The sequence below is a fragment of the Drosophila santomea genome, chromosome 2R (assembly GCF_016746245.2).
Source record: "Drosophila santomea strain STO CAGO 1482 chromosome 2R, Prin_Dsan_1.1, whole genome shotgun sequence".
Classification (NCBI taxonomy): domain Eukaryota; kingdom Metazoa; phylum Arthropoda; class Insecta; order Diptera; family Drosophilidae; genus Drosophila; species Drosophila santomea.
Window position 1 is genome coordinate 14,401,823 of NC_053017.2, and position 26,560 is coordinate 14,428,382.

Here is a 26,560-nt window from a genome sequence, read left to right on the forward strand (position 1 = left end):
ATTTTGTCCGTTAATATAGGAAAATATATACATTTTATATAGTTTGTATCTTTTACGTTCTTAGAATTACTAATGCAGTTGTTGTAAATATGTATGTATATTTTTAAAAATTTACAATATCAGGTCTGTTATTCTTGGTGTTATCATACTCTTTTTCTTTTCGAACAGAAGCAATCCAAATACTAAACAAAAGTGGAACAAAAGAAAAACGTTGCAAAAGAAGATCCGATTTGTTTACGTTTTTTATTGGTTTTCATATGGTTTTTTTTTGTTTTTTATTGAATAGTAATAGTAAAAAATTAAAAATTTCTCTTATGCTTGGTGTTTCAACTGTCGGATATTGCGCGGTGTAGAGTTGAGAAAACTGAAAAACCATCACCCGATACTCGTACAAAGTACTGGAAGAGTTCCAAATCTTTTACTTGATTTTTGATATTTTTTTACACCGCGACGCAAAGAAAATTAGTTAAGAGGAAAACATAAGTCGAAAACAATTTAATATAAATCAAGGGGATTGCACAAAATTAAAATGTCGGTACTCATTTTGAAATGTGAACAGAGTCGGTGTGTGTTTTTCGGGTTCTGTAACATGGCTGTGTTTGTATGGGAGAAGGGAGAACGCTGGAGGATTGGGGAGCAGGAGCAGGCGTGCGGGAAATTTAGTTTATAAATGTAAGTAAGGTGTGTATTTGCGGTTTAAATAAATCGCCATCTCCACTTCCACTCTCGCCCCGCAACGTAAGAAACGTTTTTACAATACAATCAACGTTCATTTAACATTTACTTTCGCATAAATCATAATAATCACTTAATTGGGAAGGAGGAAAATAGAAATTCCGAATACGAAAAATATGAGTATGGTATTATCAAAACGGGGGAGATAGAAGGTAAATGTAAATAATTAACATTTTATGCTTACAATTACTTTCGTTCTTGAACGTTTTTCGCTAGTCAGTTTTAATTCAATTAACAAACCATTTGCTGAACTTTCTGCTTACTTTTAGGGAGCTTCAACTAATTAGAATATTATTTGTTGCAATGAAGAATGGTTATATAAAAAGAAATTGGCAATTAAGTGTTTTATGTATAAAGTGGCCGGGGTTTGGCCAACACATCGGGGAACGGAACTGGGGGCGTGAGTCAATTGTCTGTTTCGATTCTCGTGTTCTATATGTTGTATAAATGCAATTTCATATGTGTGAGCATGTGTATGTGTCGTTGTGTGTGAGGGTTATTTTTTCTTGTTTTTGTGTTTGATTGATCCTATATCAAATCATACAAAAATAGTTGCTTGCTTTGTCATTCTCGTTTTCTATTAACCTGCACAAATTGCGTTGTAGAAAAGCTCCTGGGAGACAACCTATACCGTTTTTTTTTTGACACTAGTTTTCGACTAAAGAGATGTCCGCACGACTGCCGCTGCTTTGCCGCTCATTGCCCGATAATCCATCCAGTTCCAGTTCCAGCTCCTGGTCCATCTCCAGCTCCGATCCCCGGCGCACCCCGACGTGTAGTATTGCTGCTACTGCTGGCGATCGGGACACTCGGCCCGATGCTCTTAGTTCTTGGGGCCCCACACTGAGGTGATAGCCGCGGCGGCCACTGGAGCTCCGCCAGCAGCGAAGTGCGGGAAGTCCTCCTGCGACTGAGTGTTGGGCGCAGTTAGGTTTTTGCCCTGCTTCTGCTTCTCCCACGGTGCGTCTTTGATAACGAAAACGTTCTCGCTGGCACCTCCTTCGCCGGCTCCAGATCCGGAACCAGTTAGGAAGGCACCAATCGTCGGTGGCGTTAGTGGCACGCTCTCCAAGAAGTCACGCTCGAAGTCCTCAGCCATGCCTAACAGCAGCTCACTGACGTTTTCAACGTCCTCTGGGTGGCCAATGATGGTCACAGAATTGATTTGCTGGTCGGCACTTGGAAACTTGATGTTCACCTGATTGCATTAAGGGGTTTATTAGTTAAAAAGAAACGCCATGTATTTATATCTTGAAAGCAAACTAAATCTTCCGGGTAACGTACCTCATAATCCTCCATGATCTTGCGAATGTTGCGTCGGCGTTGGCCAATGATGTGGGGGTGGATACGTTTATCGATCTCGATAACTTCGCGATGAAGGGAATCGGGGTCACCAACAATCTCCAGGATGGCATCGCGAGCTGCCTCGCAATTGGCCTGGTAGCCGGTAATAGAGATTATGCAGTCATTGGGTTCATCCCGCTTAGGCAGCGAAATGTTGACGTCGTGATCGGCACGCAGCTTGTTAATCACAGCGCCATGACGACCAATGAGCTTTGAGTGGAACTCCGTATCTACGTCCACCTGGAGAACATAGGAGCGCAGCTCACGGTCGGCCTTATCAGCCTCGTAATCCACAATCATTTTCTCCAGCGCTTCGCGGGCCTCGGCGACGCGAGCGGGTGTACCGCACACCTTGATCACATCCGATTTAAGCTCACTAGGTGGCAGCTCTACGTGCACATCGTGCTTGGACATAAACTGACGAACATTGGCACCACGCGGTCCAATGATGGTACGATGGAGGTCGAAAGGCACCGTCAACTCCTCCTCGATGGGAATAAGATCAAGCAGAGCCTGCTTTGCGGCCTCACACTTCTCGATTCTGCCCGTGATTCGGATAACATCGCACTGACGAATCGGCTCCTGCTCGGGTTCCTTCTCGGCTTGCTGCTCTCCTTCCTGGCCTTCCTCACCTCCGTTTTCGCCGCTGCCTCCGTTGGTCAAAACCTCGACGGGTTCGGTGGCACCACGATCAGGGAACTTGATCTGCACATCGAACTCGAAGGTGACTTGTTGAACCTTAAAGCCACGTGCACCCATGATGGTGCGATGAAGCCGCTGAGGGATCACCACCTCGATGGTGGTCTGCGCTTCCAGATCGGCGACGATTTCCTCGATGCGCTGGCGAGCCGCTTCGATGCAGTCCTTGGCACCCTTGATCGTCACTATATCAGAGTTGGTACCGACACGGGGGAAGGAGATCATCACACCGCCGCACTCCTCGGAAATGCGGTGCAGGATGAAGCCACGTTTGGCAACGAAGTGCTTGTGGTGCTTGGGATCGACAGAAACCTCACCTTCGGTTACTTCGTCGCACTCCTTGATGATCGCCTCCAGCTGCTCACGGGCCTTGTTCACGCTGTCCTCCTTGCCAATGATGGTGATCACCTCCTTGTCAGTATCCTCGTTTGAGGGGAAGATAATGCGGGCACCAGTGGCATCGCGAATCTTACGGATAGAAGCGCCATTCTTGCCGATCAGGAACTTGTGATGCTGCTGCTTTGCGCGCACCTCGGCGGTAAAGGAAGCCAGCTGCCGTTCGTTGGCCAGCTCCAATAGCTGACCCTTGGCCTTCTCCACATCGTCCTTGGGACCGCGAATAGTGACCTGAATTTAATTAATAAAGATTTAATAACACATCTTGGTCTAGAATTGGTACTACACAAACCTTATCGCTCTTGGAGTCGCTGTTGGGGAACTTGATTGACACACCACCGCATTCCTCCATAATCGAGGAGATGAGTTTGCCGCCAGTGCCGATGATTGAGTTGTAGTATTTGGGCGGGATTTGCACCTCCTCGGTAACAATGTCGGAGAGCTCGTTCTGAATCTTTTGGATACGTTCCTTGGCCTCGAGCACGTTCTCCTTCTTGCCAGTAATGACAATCACTTCGTTGGTGTCACCCTCGGCAGGCAGATCAATTTTAGTCTGGGTCTCATCACGGATCTTTTTGATGTTAGCGCCACCCTTGCCGATAACGAACTTGTGGAACTGCTTAAAGATGGGCACCTCGATAATGTGCGACGATTCCTGGATCTCCTTAACCAGCTTGAGCAGATCCTTGTGGCACTTGTCCACATCTTCCTTTGGACCACGCAGCTTAACAATATCGGTGTTCTCCTGGGGCGTAGGTATCGTGATAGTAACCTGACGGTAACGATCCTTCACCTCGCGAATCTTCTCGCCCTTAGCTCCGATAATGGAACGATGGAGACGGCGGTCGATGATCACATCCTTCGATTTTTCGTTTTCCAGTTTGTCGATTTTTTCTTGTAATTCAAGCTGCGCCTGCCGTACTCCCTCCTTGGGTCCCTCGATACGGATGTTGTTCTGGCCCTCGCGCTCCTCGATGTTAATGTTAACCTTCAGCTCATCCTTAAGGCGATTCACATTGGCTCCAGCCTTACCGATAATGTGCTTGTAGAACGAAGGATTAACGGTCATCACCTCAAACGTAAAGTTCTCCTCGTAGTTGTTGATGATTTCGGACAAGTAAGCTACAGCCCGGTCAACGTTCTCGGGATCTCCCTCCAGCTTGATCTTGTCCTCCAGGCAATTTACGTTCACGTTGGGACAGTCCTCTTCCAGCTGCTTCATGTTGGCGCCCTTGCGACCGATCACATACTTGTGGATCCAGTGTGGCGCATTGATCTCAACAGACTTGACCGAGTTGGACTTTTGATAGACAACGGTTAGGGCATTTCCCAAGGCCACCTGCGGTCCACGCAGAGTGATCGTCTCCGAGGGGGAGTCGTTCGGCGGCATCTCCACAGACACACCGGTCAACTGCAGAATCTCGGCGATGGTGGAGCCCTTGGGGCCGATGACGTAGCGGTGCTTCGGCTTAGCTACCTCCACACTGACCGTAGAGCACTTCTTTTCCATATCCTTGAAGATGGCCTCCACCTTGGCCTTAGCCGCTGCGACCGCGTCCTTCTCGCCCGAGATGATAATCTCATCCTTCTGAACCTGCTGCGGCGGCACGTTGATCCTGGCGCCAGTCTCCTCCTGCAGCTTATTAAGGTTCTCGCTGTAGGGGCCCACGATGAAGGGATGGTAAACCTTGGGCACCGTGATGCGGTCCGACGACTTCTTGTACTGTTCGGCTGAGAGCTGACGTATCTCCTGCTCGGCCTGGGCAATACCCTCCTTTGTTCCGGCAATCGTGATGAACTCGCTCTCATCGCCCTGGCTGGGGATGTTAATGCGCGTCGCAGTAACGCGCTCAAGTTCGCGCAGACGTTGGCCGCCCTTGCCGAGGATGACGCGGAAGTGCTCCCGAGGAACGGTCACCTGCCGACTGGCCTGCGTGGAGAACCCCATAAGGATCTTACGGCGGGCATCGAGCAGCTCGCTCTGCTTGCCCTTAATCAGGAAGGTCAGCGACTGGTTCTTGCCGCTCACAATCTCGATCTGGGCTCCTGTCTCCTTGGTGATCTGCTGGCAAATACGCTTCGACTCGCCCTCGCCGAACTTCTCCGACTCCGTGGACTTGCGCTCCTTGCAGGGAACATGCACAATCTGTTGAATAAAATTAGATCGTTTAATATATAAAATCTATAGAACCAGAAACAAATCGTAATGGAATGTCTTTTTTGATCTTACATGCGTTTTTTGGGAGCTTGTCACACGAGCTAGAGTCGAACCGGAAGCTCCGGATTGCGATTGAGCCGAGGTGTTGGCCGGCAGGGCCGGAAACAGGTCGTCGTAGCTAAAGGCGGGTGTGGCATTGCCAGTACCGCCGCTAGTGGTGCTAGTGGGCGTGGCCACCGAAGTGGGCGAGGATGGTTGCTGCTCGTTGGCCACCTGCTCTTGGCCATTGATGAGAGCGATGGGCTGCTGCTCGATGGTAGTTGCTGCAGTATGATTTTTGGTTAGTAATTGTTTGGTGATATCTAAGCTTCGAAGAACTCACCGTTGTTAGTTTCCTCCATCACTGCTGCTGCTTGCATTACTTAAAAAAAGAGAAAAGTCCTTTTTCGTTCCAAGTCGTTTACAGTACACTGAAATTGAACAGTAGAGTATATCTTATCAAGTGCACAAAACATTTACAACATACTGGACCCTATTAAATAACCTTGTTTATCAGCCAGCGATAAAGCAAGCAACCAGGAACACAAAAGTTTCTAGGGGATTAGCGAAGTGCTGGTCGATCAATCAAAGAACAAATAGTTCAATGGCATTGTTTTTTTTTTTTTGGCAAACACGGCTTAAAATAGGCCTGTTTAGCTTCAGTTTTCATCTCTTCCTTTTGTCAGTTGCCCGCAGACCTACCAAAATCGCAGAAAGTTGATAAGTGCGACCCCCGAAGACCCGCATTTGGCTGCCACCAACTGATAAAGAACTACATATGTACATACGCATATTAGAACCGCTTGGCTACAGTAAACAAATTAGTACAAAGATAATTCATTGGATATGCGGCGTGACTTATGTAAAGAAAATTAAAGAAGTGCCCTAAGAACAAGTTAGGCAACTGTTGCTTTCTTGTAAAAACGTGAGAAGTATTGAAATTCTGCGGGTCTGCTTGCTATTTTTAGTTTCTCCTTAGTATGTTACCAATAATATTCAAAACCAAAATATTTATTAGGTTAGGTCATAAATAACATACTGAAAAAACTTCTTAAGCTTATATTCGTAAAGTTTCCTGCGACTGAAGCAGAATCTTTCTGGGAGATCTTATAGCATGGGACCCCACTGTAAACAGTGCGTGTCCAAAGGAGGTGCGTCAAATGGATTTTCTGCTGCTGATAAACCGAAATACAGTTGCTTTTCAGACGGACTTTCTGCACCAGAGCCCGAAACTAAGGCCACGTAGTGCTTGGATCGGCGAGATGAGTGCCTGAGTGCTCGACTCTCTGCTTTTCGGTGGTGATAAGTGGACGCGGCCAATGGGCCACGCAGGCAGATTCCGGAGCTGAGTGATAACTATCGGCCGTTCTGGCTGATAAGCTCCACCATAATATTGCGGTACGTACACACACACACATAGACACACACGTTCAGAAATTTAAGCTGCTATCAGTCGGATTTCGATTGGGTGAAAGGTTGGGAACTGGCGAATGAGAAAGAGAGATCTCAACCGAGGAGCAGCAGAGACAGAGACCATGCACTTGTTCGACCAAAGCTGTTTTCTAAATCAATGCCCAACGAGTTTTCGTAGCCTACATTTTCCTCTTCACCGAAAGAACAACAAAGATATGGCTGCCTCTTTATTGAGTGTATCTTTGTATGTATGGACAGAGGCGGTGGCAGGATTTATAAAAAGGGGTATGTTACCTTTAAATCGTACTGTATTTTGAAGTTTAAAAAAAACTTAAATACATTTATATATTGCAGATAATTGCAGTTGTTGTAGGAGTCATAAGCCTAGAAAAAAAACCCCCTGTCGACGCCCCTGTGGTCGCTCATGAAAAATGTGTCAAACGAAGAGAAATGAAGAGCGCAAGAGCGACAGGGATAGGAACAGTGAGAGGAGAGAGCGACAGCTTGGCGAAGTAACTTAACGGAGCAGGGAGCAGCTCCAAATAAAACCGGATGATAGCCGGCAACTACAACAAAACGATCGAGTGCCAATGGCGTATATGCATGTGACTGTGCTTGTGTGCCTGCACATTTCTGTGTCGCTCTTTTGCTTCTTCGGGAATGCGGTTGTGTGTGTGTTGCCACCTTTCGAGAAGGCACAGGTAAAAAACGAAAACAAGCAACATACCTACATACATACATAGCAAATACCATCGTTCATAGGTTCGTATGTGACGCCTGCAGCGACGCTGACGTCGACAAATGAAGACAAAGCACAAAAACAATGCGCTAAAGTTCAGCTTTAAACCAAAAAAAAAAAAAAACAACAAAATATACAAAATTGGTATGCACATATCGGATGGATTCTTGTTTCTGTAATTTCGATACAAAGATCCCAAAGACTAAAAAAAAAAAAGAAAAGCTTGACGTAGTCAGTTTTAGGCATGGAACCGTTAACTTGGGCGTTTTTACGTTGTTTTTTTTTTTGGCAAAACACTTGTGTAAAATGTAAAACTATGCAAATTAACCCTAGGCAAAGGTTATTCAACTTACGGTACTGTAAAATCCAAAAATCCGGCCTAGTTTACTCTCCTTTGACCAAATCCAGTTTGATAACTTGGGTGTCTGCTGAAAAAGCCGAAAAACAATTGCTTGAAATTAATGCAATTAGCGGATGCAGAAGATCGTGGCATCACCAGGATGGATGCCCTACAAAGCATTTGGACGGTCATTTTGCGTTATGCACATCCCCAATAGAAAGTCTAATGTTATTTGTCGTAGAGAGCGCGTTGTTGCAGAGAGAACGGTGCAGGGGGGAGGCCAGCATATGCGGGCCACTTATTGGACAATTGTTTTTGTGGCAGCAGCGGCAACAAAATTGGAGCAGCGCGTGGGCGTGTTTGTGTGCGTGCGCCTGAGTGTGTGTGAGAGTATGGAAATGCGGAAATCAGTGCCGTATGCTTTCCAGGTGAAAGGTTGTGTGAATCCTCTTTTCCGGCACGGGGCGGGGCCTCAACTCTGCCTCCCCCCTTCGGAAAATAGGAAAGTTAAAGTAAAAAAAAAAGGCAGCACGCGCGCCTTCCAATCGGACAAATATGCTTATATATGCACGCACACACGTATGCACGGGATTTTACGTCCCTCTGTGTGCGTGTGGGTCGTCGACGTCGCCGACTTTTGTGACTGTGTGGGTGAGCGCGAGTGCGCCGCCCGTGTGTATTATCAACCATTGAAAAACACGTTGTTTTTCGCCGTCCGCAACACAAATTTGAAGAAAATTAGCGGCCCGAATTTTCTTGCATCGCTTTTTTTTTTTTATAATTTCGCCACTGCTGCCTCTTTTTCTTCTGCTGGCTCTGCCGTCACCTCCACGCCGCTGCCGGCCCTTTATAACTGTAAATCCGTGCACTCTCTATTTCGCTCGCCGCAACTTATGCAATTCCGGCTGCAATTACACCGCCGCACGGATCACCGGCCAATGAGAGTTGATTTTCGCACTGGAATCTTGATAAATTCACACCCAGACTTTCTATTGGAAGGCAGAACGCACGGACGCGGAACTCAACGTTACCGACTCCAAGTAAAATGTGAATGAACATGAGCGAACGTGGCAAATAGAGATGGGCGATAGGCCGTAGCGGGTGCAGGGTTGTCGCTGATTCCCATCGCGAGCGAACTGTCAAATCGAACTATCGACTGTTGGTGTTGAATATTATGGCCGGCTTTTGGGGATATTCGAAAATTAATTTAATAATTATAACATACGTCAATGTAGATATCTAACAAACACCAGTTTTCAAAGGTGAAAATCGTTATTAAACGCTTATAATAGGATTTTTTTTACATGCAAATTAATAATGATTAAGAAACAAAGTAAAAATGCTGAAATGTTAAAATACATTTTTTAACAATAAGAAATGCTTTTCAGTTAAATTTTTTATCATTCAAGACATTTTTACAACGTTTTACAACGATTTATTATTAACCATCGGCTAGGCTTATCGATAGTTAGTTCCATCCTAGGCCTACCACCACCAAATTGAAAAAGAGCAAAGAATCACAAAGGCAAAAAACTCCCCAATCTGTGGAATTTCCGGAAGCGAGAGCACATTCACAGCTACCAGTTATCAGCGAGCAGCATGTCGAAGCTCAGGAACCTGTTGCCCACAATCTTTGGCGGGAAGGAGGCCCAGAATCCGAAACCCGTGGAGGGACGTTTGGAAAAGGACGCAGCTCCTGTGGACGACAACGAGTCAGATAACAACAACAGCGCAGCCCTGGCGCTGCCCTCTTCCGCTGGCACGCCCACTGCCTCCGCGGATCTGACCGAATCTGTGCTGCGCGAGCTCAGCGATCCCAACTACAACTCAATGGATGTGGTGCAGTCCGCCAATATTCCGGGCACCCTCAGCAACGCGCAGACAAATAACACAATGAACGTACACAGCGCCCAGCAACAGGTGGTCATGAACTTCTCGAATGCCAGTAATCTGCACTTCGGCTCCGTCTACAACTTCAACCAGAACTTAAGCGCCTGCAGTTCGCGAAAGGGCAGCACAAGTGCCACAGAGGAGTCGGTTGCCTCTCCAGAGGGCAAGCCGCGTCCCAGTGCGGCTCGCAAAACGGTCAGCATTGTGGCCATGATGCAGTCACAGGAGGAGCCGGATGTGCGTCTTCTCGACGTGGTTTCCACGCACTTGGGAGAGGGCTGGAAGCAGGTGATGCGTGATCTGGGTCAGTCGGAGGGACAGATCGACCAAGCCATCATCGATCACCAAATGCATGGCAATATCAGAGAGGTAAGGCTCGTGATGTTAAAAATTAACTGACTTGTTCTTTAATCAACCAACAGAAAAGAAATCACTTGAAATCATAACAAAACTGTAAGCACTGTACTCAAATTAATATGCAAAACAGTAGACTATGTCGAGATGATTGTGACGCATCAGACTAATTTGAATTACTTACTTAATGACTCAAATGGCAGGATCACAATTAGGTTTTCATGCTTCATACTAATGAATTGGTTAACTTTACAAATCTTAAATGATATGAATTAGCTTATATTATTTTCAGCTATTTATTTTATATAATACTGATAGTGCTTCCACTTGTTGGTCTGATTAGATTGCTTGTTAAGGTGTATAAATGTTACAACTCTGTTGTCGAAGTACTACAACATTATATTGAAATCAGCAAATCCCTAAAATTAAAAAATTAACACTTGCTTTGTTCCTACAGGTGATTTACCAGCTGTTGCTCCAGTGGGTGCGAAGCTCGGAGAACGGTGTGGCCACCGTTGGACGTCTTACTACGCTGCTGTGGGAGTCCCAGCATCGCGATTGCGTGCAGCGCATGAAACTGGTTTGGAAGGCCCTTGAGAAACGAAAGACAAACAGCTAGCCAGTGAGAGGGGTTCATTAGTAAAGATTCCAGAACGAAAACGATGCATTCGAAGTAGCCTCTTGATGTCCAAGCCAGCCGAAAGGTGAAAACTGGAAATGTTTGTTAACCCGCCAACTTTTGCTAGATTCAGAGCGGCATTTGACGTACGACATCGAGTGGTAGAGAGATGAGACCATCGGGGTCTATGTGTGCAATATTTGATTTATAAATCCAACCTATCGAATAAGTGCGTAGAATTGCATTGATTGTTATTACTGTAGTTTAATATTTAAGTTGTGATATTTGTTTCGAAAAAAGAACCAGCATATTGAGCTGGAATATGAAAGCATTTTTGTAAAGATTATACAAATATAAGCTTTATTGTTACGTAATCAGAACACATCTCATCATTTGTAACCTATAAGCTAGCTAGAGTGCACAATTACACAATCTTTGTTATCTTTGAGCTAAACATGTCGATCAACATCTGTGCGCCGTTGCCGTTCACCCACTGGTAATTGGGCAGTGCGGCCATCCTGTCTAGCCAGCCGTTCAACTTGGGATAGCGCTTGGCATCGATAGCGGCCAAGCCCACTAGGCTGGAGACGGACGAGACTATACTGTAGTCGGCAATGGTTATGCCCGTACCGCAGAGATAAGGCTGATTACCGATGAACGCTTCCAGAAAGTCATAGGCCTCGTAGATGGCGTCAATCTTTGAGCGCGGCACCTCCGTCTCGTTTTTGTAGAACAACGGAATGCCAATGTTCCGGATGCAGCCCTGGAACAAGACACCCGACTCAAAGTGCAGACGTTGATCGACAAGGGCGCGTTTAAAGTAATCCTTGGGATACAGGGCATCATTCTTGGCATAGCGCCTAACCAGGTAAGCGCAAATGGCGTGACTCTCCCAGATGAACTTGCCATCGTCCTCCAGCACGGGCACCGTGTGCTGCGGATTCTTCACAGTGAAATCCTTTGTCTTGTGCTCGCCGGCCAGCAGATTCACGAGCTTATACTCATACTGAAGGCCCAGGGCGTCAAGGGTCAGTTTGCAGGCCCGCACCGGCGGACTAGGCTCCAAACCGTACAGTACTAATTTTCCCATGGTAATTGCTATCAGGTGTCCGTCCACTCGCCTTGGCTGTCGATTTGAAACTAAACCTGCTCCGACTATCGCAATTACCGATCGGGCAACGATCCGTTAATTTTATTCCCATTTTATATACGCTACTTGGGTATTCGAAGCTTTCTCACTTTGCCGACCGAGATAATTAGGTTTCCTTTTGATAGACATAATATTTATTTAAATATGCCATATGTAATGGGACTCTGTGTTATTGAAACACAAAGAACTATCTATTTTCAGGAATTTCAGCAAAGATAGCACATAGATTAGAAGATCTTTATTGTCGAACACTTCATAAGGTGTTAAGTGTTTTGGTTTATATTTCATTTCTTATCATATTTGGTTTAAATGTTATGGAAAATTCTTCCACTTGAGCTATTCGATCTGTATGCTTACAGCAGAAAAATGTTGCGGTTTTTGAAACTGTCTGTTAATCAAAGTCATAATCATATTCCAATTGTTATTTTTATGGCAGCATGATGGAGATAATCTGTTGCATGACTGGTGTAATTAAAGTGCTTATATCATTTTTAGGACATAGCTTTTGGAATTTCTGTGCTTTTGGATGAGTTTTCATTTTCGTTAGTTTTATTGGGAAAGTAAAACTTTTATTAACGAATATGCACTGCACTGCACCCCGCACCCAACACCCAACAACATTTTGGAGATAGTATTCATTTAATTTTGGTTTTTCTCTTGGCCACGTTATCGTTTATTATAATTCAAAACGTATATCCATTACATTTACAAACCCCGGACCCCGCACCCCGCACCACGCACCACGGACCCCGGACGCCACACCCCGGACCCCGCACCCCGGACCTCGCACCCCAGACCCCGGACCCCGTACCCCGCACCACGGACCTCGCACCACGGACCCCGGACGCCACACCCCGGACCCCGCACCCCGCACCCCGGACACCGCACCACGGACCCCGCACCCCGCACCCCGGACCCCGCACGACGGACATCGGACCCCGCACCCCGGACCCCGGACCCCGCACGTCGGACCCCGCACCCCGGACACCGCACCCCGGACCCCGGACCCCGGACACCGGACCCCGCACCCCGGACCCCGCACCCCGCACCCCGCACACCGGACCCCGGACCCCGGACACCGCACCCCGCACCCCGGACACCGCACCCCGGACCCCGCACCCCGGACCCCGCACCCCGCACCCCGGACACCGCACCCCGCACCCCGGACACCGCACCCCGGACCCCGCACCCCGGACACCGCACCCCGGACCCCGCACCCCGGACCCCGGACCCCGGACACCGCACCCCGGACCCCGCACCCCGCACCCCGGACACCGCACCCCGGACCCCGCACCCCGGACCCCGCACGACGGACCCCGGACCCCGCACGACGGACCCCGGACCCCGCACGACGGACCCCGCAACCCGGACCACGGACCCCGGACGCCACACCCCGGACCCCGCACCCCGGACACCGCACCCCGGACCCCGCACCCCGCACCCCGGACCCCGCACCACGGACCCCGGACGCCACACCCCGGACCCCGCACGACGGACCCCGGACGCCACACCCCGGACCCCGCACCCCGCACCCCGGACCCCGCACCACGGACCCCGCACCCCGCACCCCGGACCCCGCACGACGGACATCGGACCCCGCACCCCGGACCCCGGACCCCGCACGTCGGACCCCGCACCCCGGACACCGCACCCCGGACCCCGGACCCCGGTCCCCGCAAAGAGTGGCTTGGTGATGCTTCTCAGTCCGTTAACAAAGACCACTCCCGACTCGAAGTGCAATCGCTGATCCACCACAGCACGCTGGAGGAGATCCTTTGGATAAAGACCGTCACTCTGGCCATACTTGGACACCAGATAGGCGCTGATGGCGTGTGAGTCCCAGATCATCTTCCAGTGTGGGCACCGTGTGCTGGGGATTCTTGCGCAGAAACTCAGGAGAAAGGGTCTCCTTGGCCAGGGTATTTATTTTGACATATTCGTAGGGAATACCAAGGGCGGCCAAGGTCAATTTGGCGGCCCGCACCGGAGGACTAGCTTCTGTTCCGTACAAAATCAAATTGGACATTATGCCCCCAAGAGGTTGTCTCTAATACTAAAAGTAGATGGCAAAGAGGCTTCATATTTATTTGATTTTGAAAGAGAGCGTGGAAGAGACACCTTTTGCAAGAGAGTCGATAAAAACCGGTAATCGTGCTCTTTTGTATTCCTATATATTTTAAATTTGTTTATTTACTTATTATTCTTTAAGAAATACTTGTGATATATTTATGTGCATAAGTAATTTACTTTGATGCGAAGGTGAAGTTTTTCTGCTTAATAATGGACCCAAATGCACGAGCTCCATTGCCGTTGGCCTCCTCGTAGTAGGGAAGCTGTTGCAGTCTCTTGATCCAGGCAGTAATCCGTGGGTATTTGGCCGTGTCCACCTCCACAAAGGCCACCAGCGAGGACACAGTGGAGATGATACTGAAGTCCGCAATCGTCAGCTGATTGCCGGCGACGTAGTCATTTCCAGCAAGGAAGGTCTCCAGAAAGTCGTAGACATCAATAATCGCATCGTAACGCTCCGTGGGAATCGTGGTCCGACCAGCAAAAAGTGGCTTGGTAATGCTCCTCAGTGCGTTGGCGAAGATCACCCCAGACTCGAAATGCAATCGCTGATCCACCACAGCACGCTGAAGAAGATCCTTCGGATAGAGACTGTCTGTTTTGCCGTATTTGGACACCAGATAGGCGATGATGGCATGCGAGTCCCAAATGAAATGTCCATCGTCCTCCAAAGTGGGCACCGTGTGCTGGGGATTCTTCTTCAGGAACTCCTCGGAGAGGTTCTCCTTGGCCAGAGTGTTTACCACCACGTATTCGTAGGGAACATCCAGGGCAGCCAAAGTCAATTTGGCCGCACGAACTGGCGGACTCGCTTCCAGGCCGTAAAGGATCAACTTGGGCATCTTGCGCTGGGAGGTGTCTTCTGTTACTAAACGCAAACTTCGGAATGACTCTATATATATTGGATTTTGAAAGAGAGTGATCAAGAGAGTGATAGTGAGAGTGATCAAGAGAAGTGAGAGCAGCAGATAAAAAAGCCAGCTAGCTTATCTCCGCTCTTCTATTGATTTGTGTACAAGTCAATAATTAATTTCACCACAAAAATTCTCTAGACTTTTCTTAACAATTCTTTATTGTTACTGTGTTAGGTGTGAAAGTGGACATATCAGATATCGAATGTGAAATTGGTCTTCTTGAAAACGGCCACCAACTGGCGTACGCCCTTGCCATTGGCGCCCTCGTAGTAAGGAAGCTGTTCCAGCTTCTTGATCCAAGCACTGATCCTGGGATACTTGGCCGCATCAAAGGACACAAAGGCCTCCAGGGAGGCCACAGATGAAACGAGACTGAAGTCCGCGATGGTCAGTTGATTTCCAGCGATGTAATCGTTGCCCTTGAGAAAGGTTTCCACAAAATCGTAGATCTCGAAGATGGCATCGTATCGCTCCTTGGGTAGCTTGGTCTGTCCCTGGAAGAGAACTGCCTTCGAAATGCTCCTAATGCCATTGGCAAAGACCACTCCGGACTCGAAGTGCAGCCGCTGGTCAACAACAGCGCGCTGGAGAGGATCCTTAGGGTACAGGGCATCGGAATCAGCATATTTGGTTACCAAATAGGCGATGATGGCATGCGAGTCCCAGATGAAATGACCATCATCCTCCAGGGTGGGCACCGTGTGCTGGGGATTCTTCTCCAGATATTCCGAAGAAAGTTGTGCACGAGCAACAATGTCAACGTTTACATATTCGTAGGTTAGGTTTAGAGCGGCCAAAGTCAGTTTCACAGCGCGAACTGGGGGACTGGGATCCAAGCCGTATAAAGTCAATTTTACCATCTTGTCGCAGTGGGGTCACTTTTCGAACTAACCCATAGCTGTTGAGCACCTCATATTATAATACTTGGGATCAGCTGAAGAGAAAAGTTAAGAGAGATTCATGTGCCATATAAAATCTACGAATTTACTGCACTTTAAGAGTCAATAATGATATGTATGTATGTATGGGAGTATGTAAACATGCATATATCTCTGTCTTACAAACTTTACTTCTTGAGTCAGCTACACTTTTGCACTCCCTTAACATTCGCTTTTATGTTTATTTATAACCTATCCCAACATCTACAGTTAATAAAACTGATTAAAAGGCTTTTAGCGCAAACATATGAGCGTACTATATGAATCACATAGAGTGAAAAACAACAAGTTTTCTTTGATAAGCGCTTAAGCGCTATACAGAGGGCGTAAAGAAAATACAAGTCATGCTGACAGAGGCGAATAAAATGGAAAGCCCTCGAAAATGTTGGTTGCCGGCAAAAATATAATACATATATGTAAACACATATGTAGTATATATAAAGCTACCTGATATACTAAGTTCTCTTTATACTTAGCAAACATTTTATTCTCTTGTTACTTCCAGGGAACTAAGTTCTCTTATTTTCTACAACGATATTTTCTCTTAGATCCAAATTTTATTTCATAAATTTGTATTTCAATTTCAAAGCTAGGCTGCAAAAGTGAAATTGGTGGACTTTAGAATGGTCTCCAATTCCCGGGCGCCTGTCGCATTGGCCTCCTCGTAGTAAGGCAGCTGCTCCAATCGCTTGACCCACTCAATGATCCTGGGGTATTTCACCCGATCGATGTCCACGAACGCCACCAATGAAGTGATGGACGAGATAAGGCTGAAATCGGCAATGGTCAGCCGGTCCCCGGCAATGTAATCCTATCCAGCGAGGAAGGTCTCCACAAAGTCATAGATCTCGACAATGGCATCGTAGCGCTCCTTGGGTATCCTGGTCAGGCCATTGAAGAACAGCGGCTTGGTGATGGCCTTAATGCCATTGGCGAACACCACTCCTGTCTCGAAATGCAGCCGCTGATCCACCACAGCTCGCTGGAGGAGATCCTTCGGATAAAGATCGTCATTCTGGCCATACTTGGACACCAGATACGCGATGATAGCGTGTGAGTCCCAAATGAAGTGACCATCATCTTCCAGTGTGGGCACCGTGTGCTCCGGATTCTTTTTCAGATACTCCGCAGAAAGTTGCTCCTTTCCCGAGATATTTATGTTCACGAACTCATAGGGCAGCTGAAGGGCAGCCAGAGTGAGTTTGACCGCACGAACTGGCGGACTGGGATTCACACCATACAGAGTCAACTTGACCATGTTTGCACACTGAGCTATCGTTCTCTACTGACTCTTGGGATCGAGAACGTGCAAATGGTATTACCAAAAAAAGAGAGCATGGCTAAGAGACATTTCTAAGAGTATTTCTGGTCATTAACTTTATATACACCTGTTGGTCCTTTAAGAGTTAATTCGTTTGGAGGAAACATAATGTTTTGATAAAACTCTTAAATGATTTAAAATTAAATACTGCTCTGCTGGAATTATGCAATCATTTTATATGGTATACCAGTTCGTCGAACCTTAATCAAAGTTGCTTAAGTACTTTTCCTCAAAACAATCACACTGATAATGCATATGTGATTGTTGATAAGAAGCTATCAATTATGTTTGCCATGAATCAAGTAAACATGCTAAAGATCTCAAACAGGTGTATATGGTACGGAGAGTCATGCTTACAATTATTGACAATCGCTCAATAACATAATGAGTATAGTTCAACTTCTATGGAAAAATACGAGCAGTATGAAAATCGATGCGTATTAATAATAGAATTTGTTATGAAACAGTTTGTTTAATGGGTGCTTTGCATAATTTATTTGATAAATTTTAACAAAAGGTATAGGAAAAGGTATTCTGATGTCGAATATTGATTTTGTGATAGCAAAATGGGGTCATATCCAATTAAGGTGTTAAGCCATAAGCGTTTAGGAAACTACAGTGAAGTTTTTGGACCTCAAGAGCTGCACGAATTGGGCAGCTCCTTTGCCATTGGCCTCCTCGTAGTAGGGCAGCTCCTTGAGCCTCTCCAGCCAGGCGGTAATCTTGGGATACTTGGCCTGATCCAGCTCCAGAAAAACACCAATCGAGGTGATGGTCGAAACGATGCTGAAATCCGCTATGGTCAACTGATCGCCGGCCATGTAGTCGTGATCATCGAGAAAGGTCTCAACAAAATCATAGATCTGCTGCACATGATCCACTTGATTGCGTGGCAAGGTGGACTCGCCGTAGAAGAGCACCGGACGGGTGAGTCTCCTTAGGGCCGACTCAAAGATGACACCCGACTCGAAGTGCATCAGTTGGTCGACTTTGGCACGCTGCAGCAGATCCTTGGGATAGAGCTCATCGCTGGCCGCGTACTTCTCCACCAGATAGGCCATGATGGCATGCGAATCCCAGATGCAGTCATCATCGTCCTGCATCAGCGGCACCGTGTGCTGTGGATTCTTCTTCGAGAAGTCCTCGCTAAAGTTCTCCTTCTCGAACAGATTGACGAACACATACTCAAAGGGCAAGTCCAGAGCCTTCAGGGTGAGCAGACATGCCCGGGTGGGCGGACTGGCGTCCAGGCCGTACAGCGAGATCTTACCCATTCTCCAGCGAACTTACAAGTGAGTGCTACGTACGGTGGCAGGACGAATATATATAGCTATCTGCCCTGGTCCTGGGAACCTGCCAAGCTGTCAATGGATTTTTAATTAAGTCCGCCTCCCATTCCCAAGCAATTGAACTGTACAAGCGGAATACGAAAGGCCACGCACTCTGGGAACAAATTTTTTGAAATTAAATTATTTACACTTAAATTACGGCAATGATTTGGCCTAAAAACAAGGACCCTAAACCACATGACTTAATAGTGTAATTAATGTTGTATAACAGTACTTCTGTACTTCTACAGCAAAGTTTATATTTTAATATACTTCATAGTCTTTTATTATATTTTGTTTATACACACATTTTTTCTTCGAGTGTGGACGGTGGCAAACGTTTGTCAACAACTTTCTTTAATTAGCAGAGCATTAAAAATTGATGCAGCAACGCACTCGGTAATTGTGGGAAAGGCTGCTTACAGAAGGGTCAGCTGGTCCTTCAGCAAGTCCACGTACTTCCTGGCCCCCAACCCGTTGGCTTCCTCGTAGTAGGGCAACTCCTTGAGGCGCTCCAACCAGGCGGCCACCTTCGGATACTTCTCCGCCTCCAGGGGCAGAAAAGCTGGCAGAGATGAGGCCGTGGCAGCACAGCAGAAATCCGCAACGGTGAGAGTGTCCCCGGTTAGGTAGGGATTCTCGCCCAGGAAGGTCTCCAAGTGGCCATAGCCATCCCTCACATTGTCGGCCTTCTCACGCGAAATCTCCGTGACATTATTGCAAAAGTACGGAGCACAGATGTTTCGCAGGGCCATGAACAGGGCACTGGCATCGAAGTAGAGGCGCTGATCCACCTGTGCCCGCTTCACCAGATCCTTGGGATACAACTCATCCGTCTGGCCATACTTGCCCACCAGGTAGCATACGATGGCATGTGAGTCCCACACCAGAACACCATTGTCGTCCAGCAAAGGGATGGTGTGTTGGGGATTCTTCTTGAGAAACTCCTCTGTGCGATGCTCGCCTGCCAGGAGATCGACCTCCTTGAACTCATACTCCAGTTGCAGGGCTCGCAAGGTCAGCTGGCAGGATCTCACTGGTGGACTAATGTCCAATCCGTACAGCACAATACCAGACATGATCCAACTAAAACGGTTGTAATAGCGAAATGAAACTGATTTCAGCTAATTGCAAAGTGAGTATTTATACCTTTTTAGGGCTTCGCAATGGCTCCAACTCAGTGCATCCGACACTGAATGTTCCAAAGAACTCAACACGATCCTGATTGGGACTGCAGTCCAAAGTACTATTATTTTCTAGGAAAATGCCTTCAGCGATTTCCAAACAACAAGCCCTTTCAGTAAATATATCATATTCTATGTGCAATAAATCTACACTGAGGAGAATTCAAGTATAATCCCTTACATATGATGAGTTAGAGTTCCGTTAAGAAGTTTTGGAAGCGGAATAATTGTTCTATTCCCATAGTAATAAGAAAAAAGTTGAATCTTACAATATATTTGGAAGATAGTGCGTATTATACAATTATGAATTTCTTGCTCTTGAAAATGTTGGCCACCAGCTCCATTCGCGATCCGTTGGCCTCCTCGTAGTAGGGCAACCTGCGGATGCGCAGAGCCCAGCCCGCCAACTTTGGGTACTTGGTGGCGTCCACATCACGGAAGAGCACCGTGGACGTAAGCACAGTGATAACGTGGAAATCAGCGATGGTTAGATTACTTCCAGCCACAAAGTCATTGCTTTGCAGGAACACATCGAGTGTCCTGTACACCTCCTCCAGGGCATCAAATCTGGCCTTGGGTATCTCGGTCTTGCCCTCCATTAACGGACTGGCGAGTGCACGAGCGGTGCTGACCAGCACACTGGAGTCATAGTGCAAACGCTGTTCCACAGTGGCCCGCTTTTGAAGGTCCTTGGGATACAGGGTATCGTCCTTGCCGTATTTGCTCACCAGATAGGCATTGATGGCATGGCTATCGTTGATAAAGAAACCATCGTCCTCCAGCGTGGGCACAGTGTGCAGTGGATTGATCTTGAGATATTCCGGCTTCAGGTGCTCGCCGGTCATCAGATTCACAATCCTGTACTCGAATTCCAGACCCAAGGCGCTAAGGGTTAGCAGGACCGAGCGTACGCCAGGACTTCCATCGAATCCGTATAGAATGAGTTTGGCCATTTTCCAGTTTCTTATTTGCTTTTCCAGCGGCAGGTGTAGCTCTTAACTCTTTGAAATGCCTAACCACTGTGGGGCTTTTATAGCTGGGGAGCTCTCTTAAGTTAAGAGAGTTTCTCTGTGCTGTAATGACACGGCAGTAAACCCGATTGGATGACATCAGCTCATATTTCGATTACGGTGCTCTTTCAATAATAAGTCAGAGGTCTCTGACGTAAGGGAGAGCTGAACTGACGATTTCTGTTTCAAAGCTCTTACCAACTGCTCTTTGTACATTCATACACACAATATTTAATGATTAGATTTTCGTTATAGGCCAGTAATTACCACAAGAAAAAGCCAAAGTACTAAGCTAAATGCTTCATGTACTGTTGGCCTTTCGAGCTATTGCTATTAACCAGATGCTGTAACATGAGGAATTAATGAAGATCGAATGAATTCCAATATTTTAACTGATCTTTTGGGGCAGCTTTAGTTTAACATATTTTACTGAAAAATCCATCAACTCTCTGCGCACTATAGTATATAGTATATATTGTAATCCATATATCATATCTGCCGCCAGATCGAACGCAGCAATCAACCTGCAAACCAAAAATCGACAAAATAAACCAGTAGTTTCTCTTATCGATTCACTCAAAACAAGTTTTGACTGATAGTAAACAACATTGTCGTACAAAAGTCAAGTGGTTATTATATTTGGTTCTTATTTATTTTTGTCTATACTAAAATGGCTTAAACAATAGTAAAGTTCTTGCTCTTGATGATCTCGATGAATTGGACAGCACGAGAGCCATTCGCCTCCTCGTAGTAGGGCAGCTCCTTGATACGCTGGATCCAGGCAGCCAGATCGGGATACTTGGTGGCATCCACCGGCAGGTACAACAAATTGACGGTCATAGCGGCGATGACTTGGAAATCGGCAATGGTCAGGTTATCGCCGGCCAAATAGTTGCCACTATTCAAGAACAGATTGAGGGACTTGTAGACACCCTCCAGGGCATCGATCCTCGCCTGTGGAATCTCCGTCTTGTTCTCCCAGAAGAGCGGGAAGCTGATGGCCCTTCCCGTCGAGGTGATCACACTGGAGTCGTAGTGCAGACGCTGATCGACGATGGCTCGCTTCTTCAGATCCTTGGGATACAGCGAATCATTCCTGCCGTACTTGCTCACCAGGTACGAGTTAATGGCATGGCTGTCGGACAGGTAGAAGCCATTATCATCCAGGACGGGCACAGTGTGCAGCGGATTGATCTTGAGGAACTCCGGCTTCAGGTGCTCCTTCTCCAGCAGATTGACGACCTTGTAGTCAAAGTCCAGGTTCAAGGCCCTCAGGGTGAGCAGCACCGCGCGGACCGGAGGACTGCCGTCGATTCCATAAAGCGTAAGTTTTCCCATGGCTGTATTGTGCTGTAAGGCGTTTGGCTACTAACTGTTTTATGACTGTCCCAACTTACAGCTTTATATAGCCGCTCAGGTGGTGCTCTTCAATTAAGAGAGCTTTGCAACTCTGTGATGACTCTGCAGCTTGGCAAACTGAATGCTTGGAACGCCCTTAGCCGTCGTATACGTAATATTTTTGTATTTCACGTTTTGGAGCTTTACAATATAAAGCTCTCTTGGCAACAAATTAAACGTTTATATTTGTTTACCCATTTGGGATCAAAGAACCTTGTCATAGTTTAAACGATAAAATAGAAGATTGTGTTAGGCAATAAATCAGCAATTATCGGAACTATAATGTTTACAACCATAAAACCGATCTTAAACATTTTAAATTATCTTTTCTGTTACAGATTCTCTCTTATTTTTGTTTTCTTCAAAATCTAGTCAACCGAATAAATAAAATGTTATATGTATTATGATTTAAAAAAATATATTTTTATTTAAATTTCAGTTAGAATACATTTTTGATTTAAATTTGTTTAGTACAAGTAACTATTGCTCCAACTTTAAGACGGGTTTCAACAAATCGATGTACTTATTCAAGCCCCGCAAATTGTCCTCCTCAAATTGGGGCAACTTCGAGAGGCGTTGGAGCCAAGCAGCCACCTTTGGATACCTTTCCTCGTCGAGATCGAGGACAGCGGCCAGTGAGGATGCAGTAGCTCCGCAACAGAAATCAGCTATGGTCAGCTGCGAACCGGTCAAATAGGGATTATCCCCCAGAAAGTTCTCCAAGTGGCCATATGCATCCTTGATGTTGTCCACCTTCTCCTTGGGAACCAGACTCACTTGGCGAATAAAATAGGGTATACTGACATTGCGCAGCGACATAAACAAGATACTGGCATCGAAGTACAAACGCTGATCCACCTGAGCGCGCAACACCAGATCCCTGGGATATAACTCATCCGACTTGGCGTACTTGTCCACCAGGTAACAAGCAATGGCATGTGAGTCCCAGATTAGGGCTCCATTATCCTCGAGAAGTGGCACGGTGTGCTGGGGATTCTTCTTAAGGAACTCATCCTTGCAGTGATCTCCTGCCAGCAGATCCAGTTCTCTGTATTCATAGTCCAAGTTCAAGGCTCGCAAAGTTATCTTACAGGCGCGAACCGGCGGACTAATGTCCATGCCATACAAAACTATTTTATCCGTCATGTTGCGATCACCAGAGAGACTCAAGTTCCACTACATTTTAACGAGCTTAATTAAACTACAAATTGGGTGCCCAGAGCTTGCCCCATTCGTATCTTCAATAAACTTTTGTAATTGTACACTGAAGATATCAACTAGAACGTTCATAAAATCCGTGATAAAAACATTGGGGTCGTGTTCCCCAAGTGTGAGATAGTCGTTGCTGATTCAATCTCCAAATAAAAGTTTTGCCCAGAAGTATGCACTATATGATAACTTGCTATAAGTGGACCCATTATTGTAGTTCCTAAACATTCTATAACAACGGTAGGTACACAAAAATCCAAAACAAAGATAACAATTACGGTATTCTTTTCTTAAGAAAAAGTTACAATTTATTAGGTAAAGAGTTACTTAAGAAATGAAAGGTAATGAGTATATAATGTATGTACATGGTGGGTCAAGTGGTTCATAGTACTAAATTGGATTCCCTACTGTATTTAGGCACCTAGTTTGGTCCACTTGCTGCGAAGGAAGGCGACGTAGCCCTGGACCGGCTCCTCGTTGATCGCCTTGTAGAAGGGAATCTGATTGAGGCGATCCAGCCAAGCGGATACCTTGGGGTACTCCACTGGCTCGATGTCGACGGCAGCGCGGAGGGCACTAACTGTGGGCCCAGAGATCAGGTCAGCCAGGGTCAGCAAATCTCCCACCAGGTATGAGCTGCTGTCCAGGAAGGTTTCCAGCAGTTTTAGACCCCGATGAATAGAGTCCAGCTTCTCCTGGGCCACCTCAGTGCATCCTGTGGTCCAGAAGGGAACCACTACGTTGGCTAACCCAGGATAGATTACGCTGGCTTCGAAGAAGAGGCGTTGATTGATGACCGCCCGCTTGGCCAGATCCTTGGGATACAGTTCATCCGTCTTGGCATACTTGTCCGCCAAGTAGGCGGCAATGGCATGCGAATCCCAGAGCACTGTTCCATTATCATCGAGCACTGGTACCGTGTGCTGGGGATTCTTCCGCAGGAAATCCTCGCTCATGTGCTCACCCGTTAGCAGATTCATCTCCTTGTACTCGTACTCCAGATCCAGAGCCTTCAGGGTCAGTTTGACGGCCCTCACACAGGGACTGAGGTCAGTGCCGTATAGTACGATTCCCGAGCTGGACATAATGTGTGTGTGCTGAATGACAAGCGATTCTATAGCGACTGATACCCTGCCCTTGGATTATATACCAAATGGGGAGAGCTTTCACGATGGACTCCCCCGTGCGGCATGTAAAGATGAAAGCTTTCGATTTGGTTTGTTGGTTTGTTTGTTTGGCTTCAAGTGAAAACTGCTTTGTTCACCATTATACGCTTTTTTTTTGCTTATTTCACCAGGGGGTTCTATATATAAACATGAGTTGCAAACCCCCTTTGAACATGAGTTTGTACAATTTTTATTTGAGTATTTAATGAACTTTCCTGACGAACTTTGCAGCATATGTCAGAGCTTTTTAACGGATTATGGTATATTTTGTGAACTCAAAATGGTCCTTTTTGGATAAGATATTCAATACATAAATTGAAGATTATTGAACTACTATTAGGCCTGGTGTATTTGCTACATAGCAATTTTTTTTTTAAATCCCTTATAGGTACAAGCACTCAACAGGTACATAATATATTGAGTTAAACTTAATTTAAGCCTGATCTTTTTACTCTCTCTCAGGCACAAACCTCTTTGCTCAAAGCTTTTCAGCGAATATAGAAGTTGAGGCTGTTTATTTATATTCTGTGCAAATTTGGCTTTCTTATCGGCATATCGAACATATGTACTCTCATATACCAATGTTACCTATCTATGTAGTTCGTTTATTAAAAAAAAGATATTCTATATACATACCAAAATGCTTATAATTCAAACAAAATCTTTTATGTATTTTATATTTTTTATTTCTTAAAGAAGTGTATGTTTTAAATATAGTGGTGTACATTGATAAATAAAATTTAAGCTCGAGCTTGAGAGCGCTGCTCACTTATCGCCCAGCTTGGTCCACTTGCTGCGCAGGAAGGCGACGTAGCTCTGGGCTGGAGCCTCGTTGATCTCCTTGTAGTGGGGCAGCTGGTTCAGTCGCTCCAGCCAGGCGGTGACCTTGGGATATGTCGCAGGATCTATGTCCACGGCAGCGGGCAGGGCGCTCACAGTGGGCCCCGTGGACAGATCGGCGAGGGTCAGTGACTCGCCGGCCAGGTAGGGGCTGTTGCCCAGGAACGTCTCCAGCAGCTTCAGACCCCGATGTATGGTGTCCAGTTTTTCCTGTGGCACTTCGGTGATGCCATTTATCCAAAAAGGACCGCTTACATTGGCCAAGCCGGCATAGATTACACTGGCGTCAAAGAAGAGGCGTTGATTGATGATCGCCCGCTTGACCAGATCCTTGGGATAGAGTTCATCCGACTTCGCATACTTGTCCACCAAGTAGGCGGCAATGGCATGCGAGTCCCAGATGAAGGTACCATTATCATCCAGCACTGGCACCGTGTGCTGGGGATTCTTCTTCAGATATTCCTCGCTCAGGTGCTCGCCCGCCTGCAGATCCACCTCCTTGTACTCGTAGTCCAGATTGAGGACCTTCAGGGTCAGTTTGACGGTCCTCACACAGGGACTGAGGTCTACCCCATATAGTATGATTCCAGAGCTGGACATGATGTGTGGTTTACCCGGCAGCGTTTTTCTCTCGACTGATCTATGTATTTACTGTATATAGTACACACCTTTTTTGCCGCAAGCTTTCCGCTGAATGAGAGAGCATTTTGCGAACCTCAGATAAAAAAGCTCGAACCCATGTGTTTGTTTGACCCAAACAGTTAAAGAAAAAAACTTTGTATAATATATTTATTTCATCATAAAAAACATTGTTTGCATTCAATGATTAGTTCTGGAATCGTCTATATTTATAAATTTTAAAAAACCTTATGCAGGCAAATATAAACAAATATATTTAAGTTAAGGCAGCCTTTGTGAACTCACAAAAATTGCTTGTCAGAATAAAATAGTTTAATAATGTTACTTGTTTTACACTTAACCATAGTATAGATTTGAATCATGTAGAAACAATGTAATTTTACAATTGAAGTCTTCCTGAACTAAGCTTGAAAGTTCCTAAAAGCTCTAGAGCATAAAAATATAAGCTCAACCAATTTGGGGGAATATGTGGGGTATCTCAATGGATAATAGTAGCATTAAAAAGATTAATATTTTTCTATCAGTATAAATAATTTGCCCCTTTGGTGCTCCACCCATGATCAAATAAATCACGGTGACATTGATCAAATATTGACGTAGCTATAGATAGCAGAGCGAGCGACTTATCTTGGGCATTAATAAACAATTAGGCAAACTTAAACTTGCA

At 46.2% G+C, this 26,560-nt stretch overlaps 13 protein-coding genes and 1 long non-coding RNA gene across 15 annotated transcripts; 2 read left to right on the forward strand and 12 right to left on the reverse strand.

Moving 5' to 3' along the window:
- Positions 1 to 224: 224 nt before the first annotated feature.
- LOC120444392 (vigilin) lies at positions 225 to 7,951 on the reverse strand. Its single transcript, XM_039624014.2, has 6 exons — positions 7,877 to 7,951; positions 5,715 to 5,802; positions 5,405 to 5,655; positions 3,467 to 5,320; positions 2,020 to 3,405; positions 225 to 1,933 (listed from the first exon to the last, which is right to left on the reverse strand). Exons 2-6 carry the CDS (start codon positions 5,749 to 5,751, stop codon positions 1,559 to 1,561), a joined length of 3,903 nt encoding a protein of 1,300 aa, XP_039479948.1. The 5' UTR covers positions 5,752 to 5,802; positions 7,877 to 7,951; the 3' UTR covers positions 225 to 1,558.
- On the forward strand, positions 6,390 to 7,673 carry LOC120444407. Of its 2 annotated transcripts, XR_005615665.2 has the most exons (4): positions 6,392 to 6,769; positions 6,825 to 7,069; positions 7,139 to 7,485; positions 7,547 to 7,673. It is a non-coding gene; the product is annotated as an uncharacterized LOC120444407 (long non-coding RNA). The 2 variants fall into 2 exon arrangements; XR_006356458.1 differs by having other exon boundaries at positions 6,390 to 6,769; positions 6,847 to 7,069; positions 7,139 to 7,629.
- A 1,390-nt stretch (positions 7,952 to 9,341) lies between the features above and the next one.
- On the forward strand, positions 9,342 to 11,100 carry LOC120444394 (protein immune deficiency). Its single transcript, XM_039624016.2, has 2 exons — positions 9,342 to 10,122; positions 10,565 to 11,100. Exons 1-2 carry the CDS (start codon positions 9,463 to 9,465, stop codon positions 10,724 to 10,726), a joined length of 822 nt encoding a protein of 273 aa, XP_039479950.1. The 5' UTR covers positions 9,342 to 9,462; the 3' UTR covers positions 10,727 to 11,100.
- LOC120444873 (glutathione S-transferase 1) lies at positions 11,064 to 13,917 on the reverse strand. Its single transcript, XM_039624853.1, is given in 3 exon segments — positions 11,064 to 11,883; positions 13,528 to 13,722; positions 13,724 to 13,917. Coding segments are annotated over 3 exon segments (1,107 nt in total). The 5' UTR covers positions 13,903 to 13,917; the 3' UTR covers positions 11,064 to 11,150.
- Positions 13,918 to 14,048: 131 nt separating this feature from the next.
- On the reverse strand, positions 14,049 to 14,821 carry LOC120444400 (glutathione S-transferase 1-like). Its single transcript, XM_039624022.2, has one exon. It carries the CDS (start codon positions 14,786 to 14,788, stop codon positions 14,120 to 14,122), a length of 669 nt encoding a protein of 222 aa, XP_039479956.1. The 5' UTR covers positions 14,789 to 14,821; the 3' UTR covers positions 14,049 to 14,119.
- Positions 14,822 to 14,995: 174 nt separating this feature from the next.
- LOC120444399 (glutathione S-transferase 1) lies at positions 14,996 to 15,756 on the reverse strand. The gene has a single exon (XM_039624021.2). It carries the CDS (start codon positions 15,718 to 15,720, stop codon positions 15,052 to 15,054), a length of 669 nt encoding a protein of 222 aa, XP_039479955.1. The 5' UTR covers positions 15,721 to 15,756; the 3' UTR covers positions 14,996 to 15,051.
- Positions 15,757 to 16,302: 546 nt separating this feature from the next.
- Positions 16,303 to 17,521, reverse strand: LOC120444402 (glutathione S-transferase 1). Its single transcript, XM_039624025.1, is given in 1 exon segment — positions 16,303 to 17,521. A coding segment is annotated over 1 exon segment (669 nt). The 5' UTR covers positions 17,057 to 17,521; the 3' UTR covers positions 16,303 to 16,387.
- A 63-nt stretch (positions 17,522 to 17,584) lies between these two features.
- LOC120444401 (glutathione S-transferase 1) lies at positions 17,585 to 18,430 on the reverse strand. Its single transcript, XM_039624023.2, has one exon. The coding sequence runs from the start codon at positions 18,391 to 18,393 to the stop codon at positions 17,725 to 17,727; it is 669 nt and encodes a 222-aa protein (XP_039479957.1). The 5' UTR covers positions 18,394 to 18,430; the 3' UTR covers positions 17,585 to 17,724.
- A 273-nt stretch (positions 18,431 to 18,703) lies between these two features.
- LOC120444405 (glutathione S-transferase 1-like) lies at positions 18,704 to 19,550 on the reverse strand. Its single transcript, XM_039624028.1, has one exon. It carries the CDS (start codon positions 19,524 to 19,526, stop codon positions 18,867 to 18,869), a length of 660 nt encoding a protein of 219 aa, XP_039479962.1. The 5' UTR covers positions 19,527 to 19,550; the 3' UTR covers positions 18,704 to 18,866.
- A 374-nt stretch (positions 19,551 to 19,924) lies between these two features.
- On the reverse strand, positions 19,925 to 20,584 carry LOC120444874 (glutathione S-transferase 1-like). The gene has a single exon (XM_039624854.1). The coding sequence runs from the start codon at positions 20,582 to 20,584 to the stop codon at positions 19,925 to 19,927; it is 660 nt and encodes a 219-aa protein (XP_039480788.1).
- A 671-nt stretch (positions 20,585 to 21,255) lies between these two features.
- On the reverse strand, positions 21,256 to 22,004 carry LOC120444404 (glutathione S-transferase 1-like). Its single transcript, XM_039624027.2, has one exon. It carries the CDS (start codon positions 21,977 to 21,979, stop codon positions 21,317 to 21,319), a length of 663 nt encoding a protein of 220 aa, XP_039479961.1. The 5' UTR covers positions 21,980 to 22,004; the 3' UTR covers positions 21,256 to 21,316.
- A 474-nt stretch (positions 22,005 to 22,478) lies between these two features.
- On the reverse strand, positions 22,479 to 23,230 carry LOC120444403 (glutathione S-transferase 1-like). Its single transcript, XM_039624026.2, has one exon. It carries the CDS (start codon positions 23,183 to 23,185, stop codon positions 22,520 to 22,522), a length of 666 nt encoding a protein of 221 aa, XP_039479960.1. The 5' UTR covers positions 23,186 to 23,230; the 3' UTR covers positions 22,479 to 22,519.
- Positions 23,231 to 23,564: 334 nt separating this feature from the next.
- On the reverse strand, positions 23,565 to 24,420 carry LOC120444398 (glutathione S-transferase 1-like). Its single transcript, XM_039624019.2, has one exon. The coding sequence runs from the start codon at positions 24,331 to 24,333 to the stop codon at positions 23,662 to 23,664; it is 672 nt and encodes a 223-aa protein (XP_039479953.1). The 5' UTR covers positions 24,334 to 24,420; the 3' UTR covers positions 23,565 to 23,661.
- Positions 24,421 to 25,113: 693 nt separating this feature from the next.
- On the reverse strand, positions 25,114 to 25,897 carry LOC120444397 (glutathione S-transferase 1-like). Its single transcript, XM_039624018.1, has one exon. The coding sequence runs from the start codon at positions 25,852 to 25,854 to the stop codon at positions 25,180 to 25,182; it is 675 nt and encodes a 224-aa protein (XP_039479952.1). The 5' UTR covers positions 25,855 to 25,897; the 3' UTR covers positions 25,114 to 25,179.
- Positions 25,898 to 26,560: the final 663 nt, after the last annotated feature.